The 18,252-nt window shown below is 37.8% G+C and overlaps 2 protein-coding genes across 2 annotated transcripts; both read left to right on the top strand.

Moving 5' to 3' along the window:
* Window positions 1-559: 559 nt before the first annotated feature.
* LOC134492572 (zinc finger protein 474-like) lies at window positions 560-8,070 on the top strand. Its single transcript, XM_063296728.1, has 3 exons — window positions 560-648; window positions 6,084-6,199; window positions 6,882-8,070. The coding sequence occupies exon 3, from the start codon at window positions 7,140-7,142 to the stop codon at window positions 7,827-7,829; it is 690 nt and encodes a 229-aa protein (XP_063152798.1). The 5' UTR covers window positions 560-648; window positions 6,084-6,199; window positions 6,882-7,139; the 3' UTR covers window positions 7,830-8,070.
* Window positions 8,071-14,250: 6,180 nt separating this feature from the next.
* ZNF475 (zinc finger protein 475) lies at window positions 14,251-17,894 on the top strand. Its single transcript, XM_063296729.1, has 2 exons — window positions 14,251-14,592; window positions 17,716-17,894. Exons 1-2 carry the CDS (start codon window positions 14,418-14,420, stop codon window positions 17,865-17,867), a joined length of 327 nt encoding a protein of 108 aa, XP_063152799.1. The 5' UTR covers window positions 14,251-14,417; the 3' UTR covers window positions 17,868-17,894.
* The last annotated feature ends 358 nt before the right edge of the window (window positions 17,895-18,252 follow it).

Here is an 18,252-nt window from a genome sequence, read left to right as displayed (position 1 = left end):
ATCTCCAGGGGCTGCAAATGTGGTGCTGGAGGTTTCAAGTGGCCTACAGACCACTGGTTGCCCATCTCTGCCTCATTGGATAGTGATCGTGAATTGCTTTTTCAGGCCTTAGACCCTAACCTTTAGCTGACATCCATACCAAATCTCCAAGTGATTTTAAACTCTTCAGGGTCTGCCAGTAGTCCTTTCACTATTTCTCTCTACAACATGTGTTCCATTTCAGTAAGTATTTGGCAGTTAAGAGAAGAGTGAGGGAGCCTGAACTCAAATTTCCCACCAAGAGGTTTGGAGGATTTCTGAATCTATTGCTGAAAATTGGTCCTGCTCACACGTTTTTCCCTCTTCCCAAACAGTGCTGTAGAGCAATTGGTTTCACAGGAACTCACTTTTGTACATTCACTTTTGTTGATATGTGCAGCTAGGCAACATGTGAGAGACAAAGAAAGGGATGTCCATTACCGTAGCAACACCAGATGCTAACATACTAAATAAGTAAGAAAGGCCCTACTAAGACCTAGTGCTTTGCTTCTGCTAATTCCTCAGTGTGCTCAGAGGAATCATTAGGTAGAAGTTTAAAGACAGAGAGATTTCAAGGTAAGACCAAGCAACAGCAAACATTGAGTGGAGAAATGCAACTGTTAGCAGGAGGTGAGTTCAGTTACTGAATTCCTATTTTTTATAGGACTGAGTTACTCAAATTACCATTTAATTATTAAACAAACCATTTGTGAGAAGTATAAAAATAATACAGTTGTCTAGTTAGTTATTGTGTCATTGGCTGTTGGTTTAATGCCAGATTTTGGGATCATGAAATTCAGATTCCTGCTTGTTTTTGTGTGTTTTGTTTCCATTTATGTATATTCAGATTGGAACATAATTAAATGTGATTCTATTCTGCTAAGCTGTTGCAAATCACAGAACATCTTTTTGAAAAATAACAAGCTGTCAAAAATACAGCCGCCTTACTAATTAATAGGAAATTTATCTTAAAAGTGTTCTAATTTTATGAGCATACAAGCCTAGAAGCAAATACTTTTTTTTATGCTCACAGTACTCCTAATTGGCCAAAAATCTGGTATAACACCTCTCAGAAAGTGAGCTCCAATGACTCTGGCCACTGATTATAACTATAAATGCTCATTAGCTTATATAAAATCTGTTTTGCTGTACTGATTCTTGGTTATCATAAATAATCACATTGGATGGAACTATTTATATTACTGCTCTGTTTATTTGACCCATAAGACTTTAACAGAGGCTGGTATCAGCAAACTCTTGAAACAGAAATCTCGCTGTTACCGAAATGAGGATTAAGACAGAGCAAGGTGCATGATGGAGGCAACCTACTATGAAGCCATCAGTGTTCAGTGAGGGTGAATGTAGGCATGATTCAGTAGCTGTGTTCTTTGGCACAATCATCTACTGTCATGTAAGAATTACAAGAATAAGGATGAGAAGAAGAGCAGTTGTGATTTCAGCTAGGTGCATGACACTCTTCCAAAACAGGCAGACAAGTGTTTGTAGCAGCGGTCTTAGCAATTTAATATAGACACTAGTACGGAAAAAACAGAAAGGGCAGATGGGAAAATCTGAGCTTACTTCACTATATTTGCTTTGACTGAAAAGCCTTGTAGTGCAGCTTTTAAAAAAAAAAAGTAATGGGGTTGGTTGGCCTCAGGTGTTTCTGAAGGCAGATATTATGACTATCAGGATAAATGGATGGAAGTATTGGGAGAGAGCAGAAGATATGAGATGGCTGATAGTGAGGGATCTGGATAAATGAGAGCTGCTGGAAGGAATATTTAGGGATAAATGAATGGCTTATAGCATCCTGATGCTGAAACTTTCAAGGAATAGGAGAGCTATAATTTGGCTTGGCACTTGGACAGATGATCCCCAGAGTCACTCCCAGCTAATCTGGGAGGGGAAGGGGCTGAAGACATGTGTAGGATATAAGGAGGGTTCCCTGTGTTGCTGAGAGTTCTGTTTTCATATTTATTTAGGTCTCTAGCATACCTGTGAATTGGGCAATAATAAGTACAATAAATATAATAAGACTTGGCTGTCTCAGGAAGTTTACTTTTCTGATTTCTGCTTCTGTTGCTATGTCCAGCTTACACTAGTTTCAAATGCGTTGCAATTGAATCAGAAACGAGTCCGCTCAGCCTTTAAACACAGCTAACACTGGGGGGCTACACAAGTTCTGAGCTGTTTCCAAATTCATACAGAAATCCCATAAGAAACAAGGGATTCCTGCCGGCAGTTTGCTGTGCATAGTGTCCTAGCTGGAGCAAACAGCAAGCAGAGGTGAGCAAACAAGAAACAGTCACTTCCCCACAGAGACTCTATGTCAGTTCAAAACTAATTCTGTATCTCTGTGATCCAACAACATTTGTTGTGTTTGAGAACTGTATCAATTTAGTCTGGGCTCTGTTGCAGTGTGTTCAAAGTCATAGTCAAACTTCTTTAATGCTATAAGAAGTTTGTGGAACTTCTGAGAAACCAGTTTTCCCATTTGTAGGAATTCCTGGTTTGAGCCTCTTACCAGTTCCCTATTTTGCTCCCCACCCCTTTCAAGGGCTACAATAGCTTGATGTCTTTTCAATTATCCCTCTTAGGAACCAGTGGGACATTTTTTTTTTTTTTTTACAGAAGACTAAATGCACTAAACATAAAGTATGGATGTGGATGGGAGGTGGGGCTATGGCAGGTTTGAAGGTGATTGTGGATTATCTTCAAGCTACTTTTGAAGGAGGAAGGAAGTACCCTAAGCACTTGAATGTTGGTGTAGTTATTATACTTCTAAATCACCCATAACCACAGTACCCAGGGCACTGAGTTTGTTTATGTAATATAAAATAAATAAAAAATCCTGGAAAGATATTCCAACTTCATTAATTGGCTGAGTTCTCACTATATTTTCAGCCTAACCAAGAGATCCTATGGACTACAGAAAAGGACAATGTCTCTGAGTTCAAATAGTTAATTAACCCCCAAGACCAGAGTCCTTAAACAGATAGTTCCTTTATCGTCCCCAATGATAGAGATCATATAACATTTTCCACAAAGCACTGAAAAATGTTGCATCAGGATTCCCAGGTCATTGTGGACAACATGAAATCATGATTTCTAGCTATCAATTACGGTCAATAGACAAGGCTGGGGAGTCAAAGGAGCACCACTTTAGGAGAGAAAATAGAAAGCTTTTCCCGGGGTCTAACTATGAAGCAGGTTTTGCCAAACTGGGACACTGAGATCATACCTGCAGTTGAGGGACACACACACCAAACACACAAACAAGAATGAGTCACTGGATTTTTCAATCTTTAGCAGCCATGCTTATTTAGAAAAGCAGGCAAAGGGCACTCCAAATTCTATTAGCTCCAGGGGAGAGATATTTATTTCTTCTTATGGCTCCTCCAGTCTAAACTGCTCACTATAAATCTGTCATGTCAATTATTGTCCAAACCATTTTATTTACTTAATGTACTGCTTAAATTAGCAAAGGTAAAAAACAGGAATACACAGGATACTTCCATTTTCCTTCAACAATCTTTTGGGAATGAATAAAACAAGTACAGCTCTTTCAGTTGATGCCTAAGGGACTCATTATTTAGTCTGAAAAAGCTGAGTTTGAATGATGATTATTAAGCCCAAGAATATTTTCCAGAGCAGGAAGGCATATATGCACAGTTTGATTATTCACTATAGTGGAAAATCTTGGCATCCTAGAACTTGCAGTGTCTATAGATAAGCAGCAAAAAAACCCAAAATTATTTCTGACAACAAAAGAAAGAAAATGCTACAAGGAAATGTTAGAAATTCTGCATGTTTTGTTTTGGCTACAATATCACAAGATACTTGATATAATAAAAGTTGTAGGTTCTTTTCCTTCTTGTTTTTTTACAGTAGGATGTAGGTAAAATACATGACAGTTTTGGCTGACAAAACCTACATTTTTAACAGCACTTCCTAAAAAAAAATTCCAGTGGTTTTTCTCATTTTTTAAAAAAAATACAACTGAAATCACAGGGTTTTTGTTTTTTTTAAAGGGGAAAGAATCCTGTCTTGCAATTTGAAGTTTGTAGAGTATTTACAAAGAGGAATCTCTGAGAAGAGAGAACAAACTGAGGGCTTATTCACACTGCCTGGTTCCCCCATTGTCGCCTTCTATTAAATCCTCATTCATTGTCAAAGGGACCTCAGGACAGGTTTTTTCCACTCTACTGCTGAAGCGCATGTTTCCATGTTATGTCACCTCAAGAGCTCCAGTCCATTTTGGGCAGGGTGCTTAAATTTGTGCAGGCTAGCCCCAACAGCTCAATGGTTACTTCACAAAAGCAGGAATGCCCCTTTAATTGAGTCAGTGCTTACTACAGTGTTTCTCAACCTTGAGAATTTTAAGTATGTGGACTTCAACTCCCAGTATTCCCCAGAATGGCTAGCTGGGGAATTCTGGGAGTTGAAGTCCACACATCTTAAAATTCCAAGGTTGAGAAACACCGGCTTATTATAATCTGTAATGCCTTTTAGAACTATTCTTCCCATGAGTGCTATAATAACAGAATAGTTATAACTCTTGCCTTGAAAAATAGAAGGTTGCTGGCTCAAAACCTGGCAGAAATATATGAATCCACACATTGTTTTTCTTTCCTGGATATTCCTACTTTTCTCTGTACTTTTAAGTCCAGCAGTGCCTGTTTCACTGTTATCCAGTCACAGTAGAAACCTTTTCTTTTAAAGGGAAAGGGAAAGGGAAAAGAAAGGAAAGGAAAGGAAAGGAAAGGAAAGGAAAGGAAAGGAAAGGAAAGGAAAGGAAAGGAAGGATACAAATATTTCTGAGGTTTTGAACCAGCAAACTCCTATTTGCAAAGCAACTGTTATAGCCTATTATAACACTCATGGTTGGCCTAAAAGACATTAGAAAGAAACAAGGCAGTAGGAAGAGAGATATCAATATACTTTGATGGCTTAATTTTCTATGAATTCAATTTCATTTGCCATGTGTGTATGTGTCCAGAAAGACCCACTCACAGGAAGGAAAATGATTGGAAATTGCTTTTCTAGAACAGAAAGATGGGAGGGCACAGCAGTACAGGAATCCTCCAATGGAAGCACATGGTAGCTGGCTGTCTGGACTTTATTCCTTGCAAGCTGTTGCCAAAGAGTGTGAGACTGGACAGGATTTTCTTAAAAGTGGCTTAGAGTCAAACCAACAGGAGTAGAGGACAGAAGCAATTTAAGTATTCAATGCAGATATGCCCTGATGGAAGAAACAAACTTTCTCACATGTATATGCATGAGGTTTACTTCCAAAGACAAATCACGAAACAAACAAAATAATAGATTTTCTGGAAAGCTGTTGACTTACTGGATGCATAAATTTTAGCTTATTGGCACTGAAACACCCACACAAACAAAACAATAACAATCATGTTTAAAAGCCCACATCTTACTTTTCTGGGGTTGTTAAGCCCAGTGTAGGTCTCTTTTTTGTCAAAAATAAAAAAGTAACTCCAGGGTATCCATTCATTATGAGATGTTATAAATATAAAACATCCCCTTCTGGCAGCATTTGGATAGCCTTCTCTATTCCTATAAACTGTCTTATTTGAAGCCAGAAAGTCCATTATTCTAAATGTATATTTCCATTACAAGTGTATAGTTTGTGAATCAAGGCCATCATTGAGGACTTCTGAATGTATCAAGTATTGTCTGAAAGAAAAATGTTGACCATATATGGCTACTTAGTTTTGTCCTAACATTAAGAGAAATAATACTTCACCTTGCCTTTTATAAAGAAATGTTTAAATTACTTTTAAAGACTTATGTGTTATACAAATGATTGAGAACGTAATAGTCAAAGTTTTCAAATTTATGAACATGAACTTACAGGTCACTTCCAGCTTGGCAGAAAGGAAAAGAGATCACATGGTGTAATTTCACAATAAAGCATAAATCTATTCTGTATCCCACTGAGAACTTTGAAGTCCAATAATAGACATTGCCATCAAGTTGACTGTTTCTCTTCTAGACTGATTTTCTGCAAAATGGTATAATTAATTCAGCATTTTTTATTCCAGAATCTGCATTATTGCTTAAAACTACTATAAATGGTAAACAGCTTGGTCAATCCTGATATGCATCAATTAATGGAAAATGGAGTGGTGGACCAAATCTTAGCAGGCTGAAAATAGAGGTATAATTTCTATTATTTCTTCCCCATGGTCTTCTAATTAATCTCACATTTTCTTTCTTTATGATCTCAACAATTTACCATTTGTTCATCTGGAACCCTATGAAGCCCTTCAGTTCACTGCATATTTCACCATCTCCATTTCATTGTTACCATCAGTATTATAGTTTCCTGGTGAGAAAAAAGCTTACTATGATATATAAATATTTCAAAAGTGTTGTTTCTTCATATTGTTACTGCAAGTAACAACCTACTAGAATGGCTTTACTCACCTTATTAAAACTCAGCTATTATGGATGACAGATTCTTTCATATTTCATGCTGTTGGAGGTCTTCAAGTTCATTATGACCATGCTAAAACTACTTAGCCCAAATGCTATAATGTTGGTAATCATATTTTTTGTTATGAATACCAGATTAAACTGCCTAGTATGAAGGCAATCAGATGACTTAAAATTGTTTATTAGTGGCCTTTGGATGACACAATGGATATACTATATATATACTATTCAAAACTAAGTTCCATTGTGGTCAGCTGGCCTGTTTCCAGGCATGTATCCAACTGATAGAAATGCAATAATTATGTATTCCAAAATCATGTTTTTACTTAATTTCAGCATTTTAAAACGCCCTTTAAAAAAAAATCTAAAAACATTTTAAAATGTGTTTATATATTTCTTTTCAGAATTAAAAAGAGACACTCCCCCAAAAATAGCAAACCAGAAAAAGAAAACCAACCTTATTGGAACATCAGAGCACTGCAAATGTGGTCAGATTTCTCTCAGTTACCCTTTAAAATTAGAATTTCTGGTACTTTTATCCCCAAAACCTCTATAGTTCTTAAAGAGCAAAATCAACTAAAAGACAACCACAGAGAAGATTAAGTCCAAACGAGCAGTACTACTTAGGTCCAGAGAGACTGTAATGGAATATTATAACTTTCATGGAAACAGCTTTAATGAAAAAGACTTTGAGCAAACATCATAAAACTCTGCCAAATGCTGGAAAAAACGTTACTAATATCCCGAGCAGATTGTCTTCAAAACAGGCTTCGACATCCATCGGGTCAGAGCTTCCTGCGCTTTCACCAGATGTAGTGGGTTTAAGTTCTGTTGTTAAAACAAACCCTAGAAAGAAGAGGCCCAAGACTGTGACAGTATCAAAACGGTCAGGTACTGGAAGTATGTCCCAGGATCAATGGGATCGGCCAGTTATTCCACCAAGACGACCGGGCTTAAGGGTGTGCTATATCTGTGGCAAAGAGTTTGGTTCACAGTCTCTTCCTATTCATGAACCAAAATGCCTGGAGAAGTGGCATATTGAAAATGACAAACTACCAAAGCATCTCAGGAGAGCACCACCCATTAAAGCTCAGGTTCCTCCTGGAAAGTCTCACAGTATTGGGGCTGAAAATGAAGCAGCAGCTCAAAGTTACCGAGTTCAGCTCCAGCCCTGTCAAAACTGTGGTCACACTTTCCTTCCAGACCGCCTCCTTGTACATCAAAGGAGTTGTAAAGCGAAGTCTAGTCCAGGTTCTTCAAACAACAGTTCTTCCAAATTGCTTACATCTACAGGTTATGGGCCATCATCCTCCATATCAGACAAGGTAAATGAGAAGGCATCATACCTATGAAAGAAGCCCAATTGTTCTCATGTGCAGACTTCAAGATGACGTTCTACTGCAATTGAAGTTAATGGTAAAATCTTGACTCTTGACTTTAGTCATGCTAGGATCTCATTTCAGAAAATATAAATGAGTATGTTGCATTATAAACAAACAGCAGCAGCAACAAAATCTTAGATGTTCAGGTCATGACTCATGTCTAGGATAAATTTAGAAGAGAGATGCAATCATACTATTTCATTTAGATAAGATACTCAGCATAACAGTTTGTTCTTTTGTAGCAATCGTAGCAATTTAACGAATATAAATATAAACGTTAATATGAACCATATAGAACATTTTGGAGTTTGAAATTGCTAGGATAAAGACCAATATTTTTCAAAATGCAGAATTTTCTGAAATATATTAGCATGTAATGTAACTTCCACTTGTGAGGGGACCCATTTAGGTCTTTTCATATGTCTGACATACTAGATTAATGGATGTGTGGAAGGGCAGTATGGAGGGCTGTAAGGTGCTTCTTGCGTGGTTTGCAGGGAATCCTTCATGAGCTTGTCCTCTAACAGTGATTTACAGAAATTTAGAGGAGAAACGATATTCCTTGAAAATCCTCTAGGGATACAGCAACAGGTATGAGCATCTGCTAACTCCTAAATTTATTAAGGTTTCAATCTCTACTATTTCCCTCTGGCTGATAAATAAATTCAAAAGTCCATTTTTTTGCTTCTCCAAAAAAATAATAAATCTCCTCATAATGAAATATGGTAGAATGGGCTGTAATATGACTATGTCACCTACTTAAATTATTATTATTATTATTATTATTATTATTATTATTATTATTATTATTATTAGCAGCCTGTTTGGTGTAATGGTTAAAGGCACTAAGCTAGCAACCAGGAGACTGTGAGTTCCAGTCCCACCTTAGGCACAAAGCCAGTTGGGTGACCTTGGGCCAGTCATTCTCTCTTAGCCCTAGGAAAAAAGCAATGGCCAACCAATTTCAAAAAATGTATCCAAGAAAAGTAAATGAACATGTCTAGGCAGTTATTAGGAGTCCAGAATGACTTGAAGGCACCCAAAAAAAATTACTTGAGGCCATCCAATGAAGCTAAGTGGTAGGAGATTCAGGAGCACATTGTTGAAGTATGGAATTCACTCCCACAAAAATGTCTATGAAGTAGAAAATGAACAGAGAGAAAGGGTGTTATGAACCTATGCTGTGATCATAAGCTTCCCTTTAGTTGGCCCACAGGGAGTAGATTCCTAGAGTAGAAAGACCTCCTGTCAGAATCACAGGGCTCCACTGATGTTCCTGAAGTACAGCATCCAGTTTTTGCCAATTTCCCATCTACTTTAAGCCAATAAACTCCTTTAAGGCTAGATGGATCCCCTGGAACTCTATGGATTATGATGCTACAGATTATTTTTGCCTGCTTTGTTGGTTGGGTAGAGTCTGAGAGCCTGGGTTTGTCCTGTTGTGTTTCTTGTTCTCTTCCACAGCTTCAGTGTCAACGTATCATGACTGGAGCCTTTATGATGTTTTAGGGACTTGGTGTTCAGTTTTAGAATATCTCTTGTGAAGAATGTGTGTTTATAAAATAAAACTAGATAAAAATTAAGATGTGTAGTTTGGCTATTTATAAAAATGGATAGGACAAATAAAAAATCCTAAGGAGCTCAGCAGGGAAGCTGCTGCTCCATCGCCATCTTAGCTCCATCACCATCTTAGCTCCAAAATATGGCAAAAAATCAGATTCCTTGCTAGAGGATTGGCTTTCCCACTAGGGCAAATCCACAACTGCATATACTGAACACTAAAAAGAGAGAGAGAGAGAGAGATTTGAAATATTCCATTATCTAAAAAGCCTATTTTGTTAGGCTTTTGTTTCCTCTAAACTTTTAAAAGTTCGGGGTGCCTTATCATAGTCAAATCCTTACATAGAGTAGACTTGATTCACAATCAAAATCACAAAGGTACCAGCCAGAAGTCTGAACAGAAGAGATGGTAGTATCAAGGCCAATGAGATACATTTAGAAACAAACAGTGTGTAAACAGTGAAACCTAGAATTCAGAGGGCCCAGGTTAGAAATAAGTCAAAATCAAGCAAGTAGAATGCATCTGTTGATCTAGCAATTACTGATCCTTAACTGAGAGCTTTTCTCCCAGAACTAATGAATCTGCACAAAATTCAGTTGGAAGCGAATAGTGTTTACTTTTACTATCAAGGGGATCCTTATGCTCCATACTCAGCTGGGCTCTTAGATGTACATTCCTTTACTGGATGGTTGTTTGAAAGTGCACCCATGGCATCTATACTAACTTAAAACAAGAGGTAATTAATTTGGCTTCTCTCACTAATTTGCATGGGAAAATTTCAGGCATAAGTGAATTGGAGACCCACCCTCAGGGTCCTTCTATAGCAGTGTTTTTCAAACTTGGCAAAAAAGATGTGCGGACTTCAGCCCCCAGAATTCCCCATCAAGCCAAACACTGTTCTAGAGGCTGGTTTGATATGGTCTCTCTTCATATCAAGGTGATCAACATTAGTTACAGGGTACAACTGAAAATATAGGGTCCTAGTTGTGGGAATGAGTCAGCATTTTAATCAGAAAGAGGAAACAATAGTTGGAGGGTTAAACTGGCTGTTTGAGAGATTTCATGAGAAGCTTTTTAACAGAAAACATGGGAGTAATTTCATACGCTTGGATTATGGAAATAACGATCTTGCTTTAACAACTTCTTGTAAGACATACTTTTCTTCATTGGTTTTTTTCTGTCATTCTTGTAGTACTAAGAAGCAGGAAACTATCAAAGGACTTCTACCAACCCAAAATCATGGTATCTAAAACCCTTTAAAATCATAGGTTACAGTTAAACTGGTATCAATCATAACTCTATTCTTAAAGATAACTATGGCTGTTTCCTTTACTTAGAAGTCATAGTCCCCATGCAAGACCAATTTTTTTAAAAATGCTCCACTGAATTTTTACGCTAGGCCTGATTTATTCCCAGCTCTCTCCTAAGTGTTTTCTGAACTGTAGAGAAAGCCATTTTCTCTATTATGTGCTTGTTAGTTCAACATAATTGTTTTGTTATGCAATTGGTAATGGAATATATGGGCTCATTTGGATTAACCAAGCTTGGTTGCATCTCAAGAAACAGTCTAAAGCAGTGTTTCTCAACCTTGGCAACTTAAAGATGTGTAGACTTCAACTCCCAGAATTCCCCCAGCCATCATGCTGGCTGGGGGAATTCTGGGAGCTAGGGTGCACGCACCTTAAAGTTGCTGAGGTTGAAAAATATTAGTCTAAAGCTTAATTGCCTTAGCTGTGCAAGTCTGTTTGGATATCCTACTTCTTGAATCCTGCTTCGGACAGCTTTTTGGTGTGGGAAGCATAAGCATTCCAGAGACTGTATTCTTCCAGTGAGGAAAAAGGGCTCTGATCCTCCAGGGAAATTATTTTCCTACATCCTGCATAGATTGCTACTAAATGCATTGAATGTCTTGTTTTGATGCTTTTCTTGTCAATATACAGCAACCACTTAATTCCCTTGGCTCTGTTTCTTGACTATCAGATGCTGCCATCTGCTGCTTTTCTCTGTTGTATGTTTTCTTACAAAATAAAAATACACTTTTGTCTCAAGTCTTTCCTGTCACTGCTCATCAAAAATGGAAGGATTTCCATGTTCTCACTGAAACTAAGGGCTTATATAGAGATATTTCTTACCCTGTGTTAGCCCTGCCAGGTAGTCCAGACAAGAAACACAACCAGGAGTACCAGCTCTATATTGTAAGGTTCCATTAACAGAATCTTGCAAGACTGAAAGCATTTCTCTCCTCCTTTCCTTTTACTCTCCAGAAAACGAGGGAGGGTCCCTTCTGAAACGTTTCCCATGCCCTCCCTCCTTCTGTGGGCTGAGATATCTTTTACACGCCAGTTGTCCAGTCTGCAGTTCCCAAGGTTATTCCCACATATGATTACACCCTGAAAGCCATGTTTGAATTTCAGTACCATTACATCATTTTTAAAAATGAGGTTACAAAAAGCTTCATTTCTTTCCGTTTCCAGTGAGATAGTTGAGTTACTCTGTTGTATTAAAACTGCCAAAGAATATGGCAACATCTAAAAAGATTTATTAAGGCTTAGGGTATTCTGGACATTATGATCATCAGATGTATGGAATTCTGTTCTGAGATAAGAGTACGCACACTCAAACACACCTAGGAAATGGATAATAAAAGAAGTGGACAGAGGGAAGTATAGGAAAGTCAAACATCGACAATTCACAAAAACATTTTTGGTTCATGTATATCACACATTCGTTCTCTATAGGGCTGAGTGAATATTTCTTTGTTTAATCTATAGCTAATAGCTAGATGCTATTATCACTGGATGCAATTCTGCAAATCAAATTCTTCCTTCTCCTTTCATTGTTTGCATAGTTATTTTCAAGGTCCATTCTGAACAAATTTGGGGGTAAAGGTAGGAAAGCAGGGAACATATAATCATATGGTCAGTTCATGGAGTGCTAGCAAAAGGAAGAACCTTTTTCTGCAACTGTGCTGAGATACCAGTTCTGAAATTGAATAAAATTGAATAAAGGTGGAACTGTAACCTTTGGCTACCTACCAATTTTAACAATGTTTTCCATCCAGGTCATTATTTTTTATTAAATCCTTAGGAAAAAAATATTGGACCAGAAAACTGTGGACTTTGAAAGAAAGCAGATTTCTAAGGATCTGAACACCCTTAGTATATAAGTGTGTATAAAGCCTCTGAGTGGAATTCTCTACAGTATTTTAGGCAATTGCCCTGATAGCTGTAAGGTTCTGCAATTTGTGAGTGGCAGTCCCATTATGACATCATGACACAAATGACATTCAGTACACAATTCCTGTCATTTGTGTGATGATGTTATAATGCACGTGATTTCTATTCCATCCCCTCTCCTCCAGTTTGTCTTATGGGGGCTAGAACTCCAGCAAATCAATAAGTATATTTAACAATCAAAATCATTTTGACTCTGAAGCAGGACCTCAAGGTTTTGAGTAGCCTGGAGGCAGAAAGTTCATCTAAGCATTTCCCCGCCCCCCAGTTGTTCTCCATTGTTTTTTTTCTACTGAAGTCAATAGCCCAATAATCAGGACAGTGGGGGAAAAACCTGAAACACTAAATTAACTCTTGGCATTATATTTTAACTAATTGACTTGCTGCCTTGAATGAATAATATTGAACCATTGGATTCTTTCAAATATTGAACTATACTTCATGAAGGGCCCCTTCATGATGGGGGAGGCAGGGCAATTATTTCTCCTTTGAAAAGTCCCTATTATCAAGCTATCAGCAAGTACAATACAGTGGTCAAACTGTGTCTTCATTTTCAAAGGTAGTTTTGAATCTTTTTTATTTTTAATATCTGGGGACTATTTCACATTTAGGGGAAAGAGGCCAAATGGACCAGTAGAGGAACTCATGCCTTGCACTTATAAAATCTCAGGTTCATTCTCACCTCTCCAAGTTAAAGACTCCAGTTACGATTGGAAGATCTGCTCCAGCAGATGTTAAGCATGTTTGCCATGGTGGACACAAACTACCTAAACCAGTTAATGTAATGCAGAGGCTAGCAACATTTTCAAATACCAAGTGCTATTGTGTTATATCATGCAATAGCATGGGCATACCTGCCCCAATAAAAATAAATCTATCTGAAATGACCAAAATCTCACCAGTTGATCAGCTCTCATAATTTTTGGTGATTGGTCCCTGAAATCTCACCTATTCTCATCTAAAGTCTTACAAGGTTTGAGAATGCCAAAATCTCAAAAGACTGGATTATTCGGTGAGATGTCTGTCATTTTTTTAAAAAAAATCTTAATGAAAATAAATTTGAATTTAATGTTTTTATTAAGGTAAAATTATTATTTTAATTATTTTAAGTTAATGGGGAGGCCACAACTGCCATCTAGGAATGTTGCAGGAGTTAATTAACTTTAGACAAACAGAAGCCAATCCAGATTTATTAATATAGATCCGAGAACAGTCTTTCGCAAGCTGTTACACAGACTAGGAGTATCTGGAGAGGGCCTCAAAAAAAGTCAAGAGGACAGCTGCAGCTCATGACCAAAGCCTGCTCCCTTTTTATGTGCATCACATATTTAACATCCATCAAAAGGGGCAGGGTTTCAGTCACATGGCTGCAGCTGTCATCTTGCCTCTCCTGCAGACACCCTTGGCACAGGCCCTTTTACAATATTTATAACCTTTTCCTTCAACTTCTTTCTTACCACCTCCTTGATAAAATGTTCACAGTAGATTTCATTTAAAAAAAAAACCTTGGAAACTTGGAAAATCAGCCAGCCTCCAAGAGATTCATGGTAACTGGTGCAAATATTTATCTAGAAATTAGGAATTACCAACCTCTGAATCCATGTTTTATAGGCATTAAAATACCTAATCATTCACTTTGGAGCTTGCTTTTCTAACTCATTGTTGGTAGAGTTCTCTTTAATGCAACATTACTCCCTTCCTGCAATGTAATTTGTTTTAAGAAATCAATTGTCTTCTAACTGCATTTGTTGTTTGCAGTCTCCCATGATAAGACGGCCTCCTACTGTTATTTGTTATATTTGTGGCCGTGAGTATGGAACCCATTCCATAAGCATCCATGAACCACAGTGTCTGAAAAAATGGCATATTGAGAACAATCAACTGCCAAAACATTTGCGAAGACCTGAACCTGTGAAGCCAGTTGCCACTCCCATAGGAGGTAAGTTACAAACAAGCAAGCAGTGCAAATGCTGGATAGGGATGAAGGACAACACTTCAGGATAAGACCAGTTTGAGAAAGGCTGCACCAAATTTTCTGGCATATACTGAATGCAGTCCGTGGCCTCCCAGCACCAGCATTGCCATGACAATATGGCTTCTAGAGTGGGTTTAAAAGGCATCCGCAAGTTTTAATAGGTACCTTCACCCTACAGAGTCAATATTCTGAAGGTTTAAATTAAGTGCTTCCATCCTCTGTGATTGCAACAACTATTCGAAGAAGGGTTAATAAGTAGTTAAACTCTTCACAGGGATCAGGAACCTTCATATGGATCAGGAAGCAGTAATGACATAATTGAGAACTTGTGCAATACAGAACCCAGCAAAATATCAGAATACTTTATTCAGCAGTTTTTTTCTTCCATAACTGGGATACATATTTAAAACTAAAAAATAGTTAAAATGTTAAGATAGTCCAACATGAGCATAGCAAAAAAAGTCAAAATACACAATAAGGCCTATGGAAAGATTATAAACTTTGAGGAGCTAGGGAATGGAATCCTAGACAAATTTTACACTTGGAATACTTGCCCAGATCTAGCAAGTCCTCTAGATACTGGGAGTCTTCCAGAAGTAGAATAATGGAATTTATTGCAGATTCCATGGCCATCTTTGAAAAATCAGCTGTGGGTTTCACCTAAGATTCTATCTTTAACAGAAATTCCTGCAAATCTAAGCAATCCTATATAGACTGGTTGTTGCTTTAAAAAATTTGAATGTCATATGAGGAACTGGTTCTTTCTTTGCTCCACTATTGGTACTTGAGAAGCTGAATATTACTGAACTCTTCTAGCTATTCTTAAATGTGGGGATGGAGGTTTGGATTGCTACAGGAAAGGACTTCACAGATTTCTAGCAAGGATGTGCAAATTCAGAGCAATCTGAATTTATGAACTGATCAGTTTGGATTTTCACATCAGTTCAGAAAAGTACATTTGCACATGCCCCATCAAAGCCTATCACATCTCCAAGCCGTTGCCATTTTTTTCCCCAAACTGATTCAGAGGTGCCTGACTCAATTCAATACTTTAAATTACCTTGGAGATTGAATTCAGAAATTTAAACGGATTCATCAAATTGCTTTTGGACTGAATCTATGACCTGGATACTTTCACAGCCCTAATATCTACGAGCTTTTAAGATCACTAGGAACAATCATGCAATATGTTATCCTGGCTTTACTCTTCCTTTCCAGAAAGGTTCAAACTATATGTGATGCAAGAGCTGCATATAACAATCCAACAACTCCTTTTCTTTCGCCAGGGCTAGGGCTGGGGGTTAGTGAAGAGGTGGTGGGAAATAGCGTACTTAATGTTCTTCTTAATGTTCAGCCTTTTCTCCACAACTCCAGTGCTTCTGGACTTATACTGGCAAGATAAATATGAATCTGGAACTCTGAAGTTTACATGAGACAGAAAGCTTTGGGAAAAGCAACCAACAAGGAAAGGATTAAGCATTCACTTTCTCCATTCACTTTTTAGCTGCGAAATACCCTCTCCCAGAGAGATATTTTTGAAAGGAGAAGAGGCCAATGTAATGCTGCTTTTCGTTGCTTAATGTGAAATATATAGCATGCACGTTCATTTCCTGAAAAGGAGTATATTTGTTTCAGACAAAAGAAGAAATACAGTTGATGGCTCATCTAACAAAGAGGGATATTAGGAATATACACATTGTCATGTTCACTGTTTCAATGTGCACTGTACATCGTAACATTTCACATGCCATGGTGCTGACGTGCGTTTCTGTTGGGAGGGAGCTGCTGTGAAACCTTGTGCCAAGCTCTGTATCTATGTTCATTTCGATGGAATGTGTTTGGGTTATGTGCTCTGCTCAAGAACTTTTCCCACAGACCATCAGAAGCCGTTAGGAGCACCTGGGATTGTGAGCCTGGGAAGATTCCACGGGGGGAGGGATCTCATTTGTACCGAGGGTTTTTAGTTTGCGTTTGGCGCGCTTTTTCCATTCTCAGCTTTCTTTGTGATCCTGCATACTATTCTTTAATAAATCAGATATCTTTGTGAACCTGTTCATGAGTCTGATGGTGTTTTAGGATAGGCAATCATCACACACATTAAAAGATGTACAGCTCACCTTATAAGAATCATATTTCAAGCGTATGGCTTATTATGGAAAAAAAAGTAGCATGTTGCCTGTGACAGAAATAGTCTTATAAAAATGCAGTTGTTTTCAGGAATTTTGCACTTAGTATCTTCAAATCTAATTAATGCATTGAAAGTTGTTCTTTCAAATGCCATTCCTTTTGAGAAAAGCAAACAATTTGCTCCTTTTCTCATCCTTCTCTGCCAAGAAGAATGTGAGGTTCAGGTGCTGTTGGTATAAACTTCAGCTAAAGGAAGCTCTGTGAAAAAGAAATTACATTAAAGCCCCCTTTGAAGGCAAAAGTGGGAGCAAGGATTTTGATGCAAATTATAGCATTTAAAATGCATGCCAGCTGCCTTAATCTCAAAATAATTGCAGATAAAGCTGTAGCAGAAATTGCTGTGTGTGTGGAAGAATATGAGAATGGGCTTAACCTGATGTCTGCTGATTTTGCTCCTTGGGTCATTGAATTAATAGTACTCTAAGTCACACTGAAGACATTAAAAAACAAAATTGGACTAAGCTGAATCCTTTATCCCAAACAGTAAGGGTGACAAAGTACTTTAGAGAATACTGCACACTTTCTCTTTATCTCTTGGGTTAGGTAATGTTGGCTTATTAAGCAGGATTGTTGTTGTTGTTGTTGTTGTTTAAAAAGACATGTGGTAAAACAGGCTGATATTTGAAGTGTAGGCAAATACGTTAAGAATGTGTAACACAGCACATGCTGAAATGGTTTCTCCAGAAGTACAAGATGATTCAGTCTGTAGTTAACTTTATGTGACCCCTGAGACACCAAGCAGAGTTTTGCTGGCCTTTTCTTCCCTCATAAGGACTATGATTTAGTTAAAACTGAAAGGCTCAGTCAACAGGTATTTCCTGAAAATATTTTCCATAAAAGCTGAGCACAGTTCTCCAGAATGAAAACTGATATTTTTCTCTTTTTTTTTTATTTTACCAGCCAAAGGTTACTATGATCTTGATGCTTTAAATGAGTCTGCTTGGCAAAGCGCCCAGAGTCAGCTGGTTCCATGTGGTATTTGTGGCCGTACCTTCCTGCCAGACAGACTGATCGTCCACCAGCGTTCATGTAAACCAAAGATACCAAAATAAAGTGCTCCTCATGTCAAGGATTTAAAGAACAAAACTGTTCTCTAACCTCTAGAATGAAGGTTTCAACACTGAAGAATCATTGAACTATATAGAATCATTCCAAGTATGCCTTGTGTAAAATTAACATAGTATTGATTATGTAGGTGACATATGGGACATGTAGCATCTGACAGTGTTTTGCAGCAATTATTGATGAAGTGGCCCATAAGGGGAAAAAGACTCTTTATAGAAACATCTGCAAGTTGGAGCCTTCACAGAATGGACAGTGGCCTTCAGGCTGTTCAGTGATCATCTTTCTTCGAAGTGTTGCAATCTCTGTTAAGAAAAGATTTTGTTTTATAGACTCCACACTTAGTAAATCATGTATAAGAATGCTTACTTTTAG

This window comes from Candoia aspera, chromosome 2, assembly GCF_035149785.1.
Source record: "Candoia aspera isolate rCanAsp1 chromosome 2, rCanAsp1.hap2, whole genome shotgun sequence".
In the NCBI taxonomy this organism is placed as follows: Eukaryota; Metazoa; Chordata; class Lepidosauria; order Squamata; family Boidae; genus Candoia; species Candoia aspera.
Note: the sequence above shows the minus strand (reverse complement) of the source record. Positions and strands in the feature narration are given on the sequence as shown.

What these genes read in the sequence shown, in the direction of transcription:
- LOC134492572 (XM_063296728.1), top strand. Translation starts at nt 7,140, where the DNA reads ATGGAAACAGCTTTAATGAAAAAGACTTTGAGCAAACATCATAAAACT.
- ZNF475 (XM_063296729.1), top strand. Translation starts at nt 14,418, where the DNA reads ATGATAAGACGGCCTCCTACTGTTATTTGTTATATTTGTGGCCGTGAG. An exon ending in AGTTGCCACTCCCATAGGAG is followed by an intron (nt 14,593 to 17,715) that starts GTAAGTTACAAA and finishes TTATTTTACCAG; the next exon opens with CCAAAGGTTACTATGATCTT.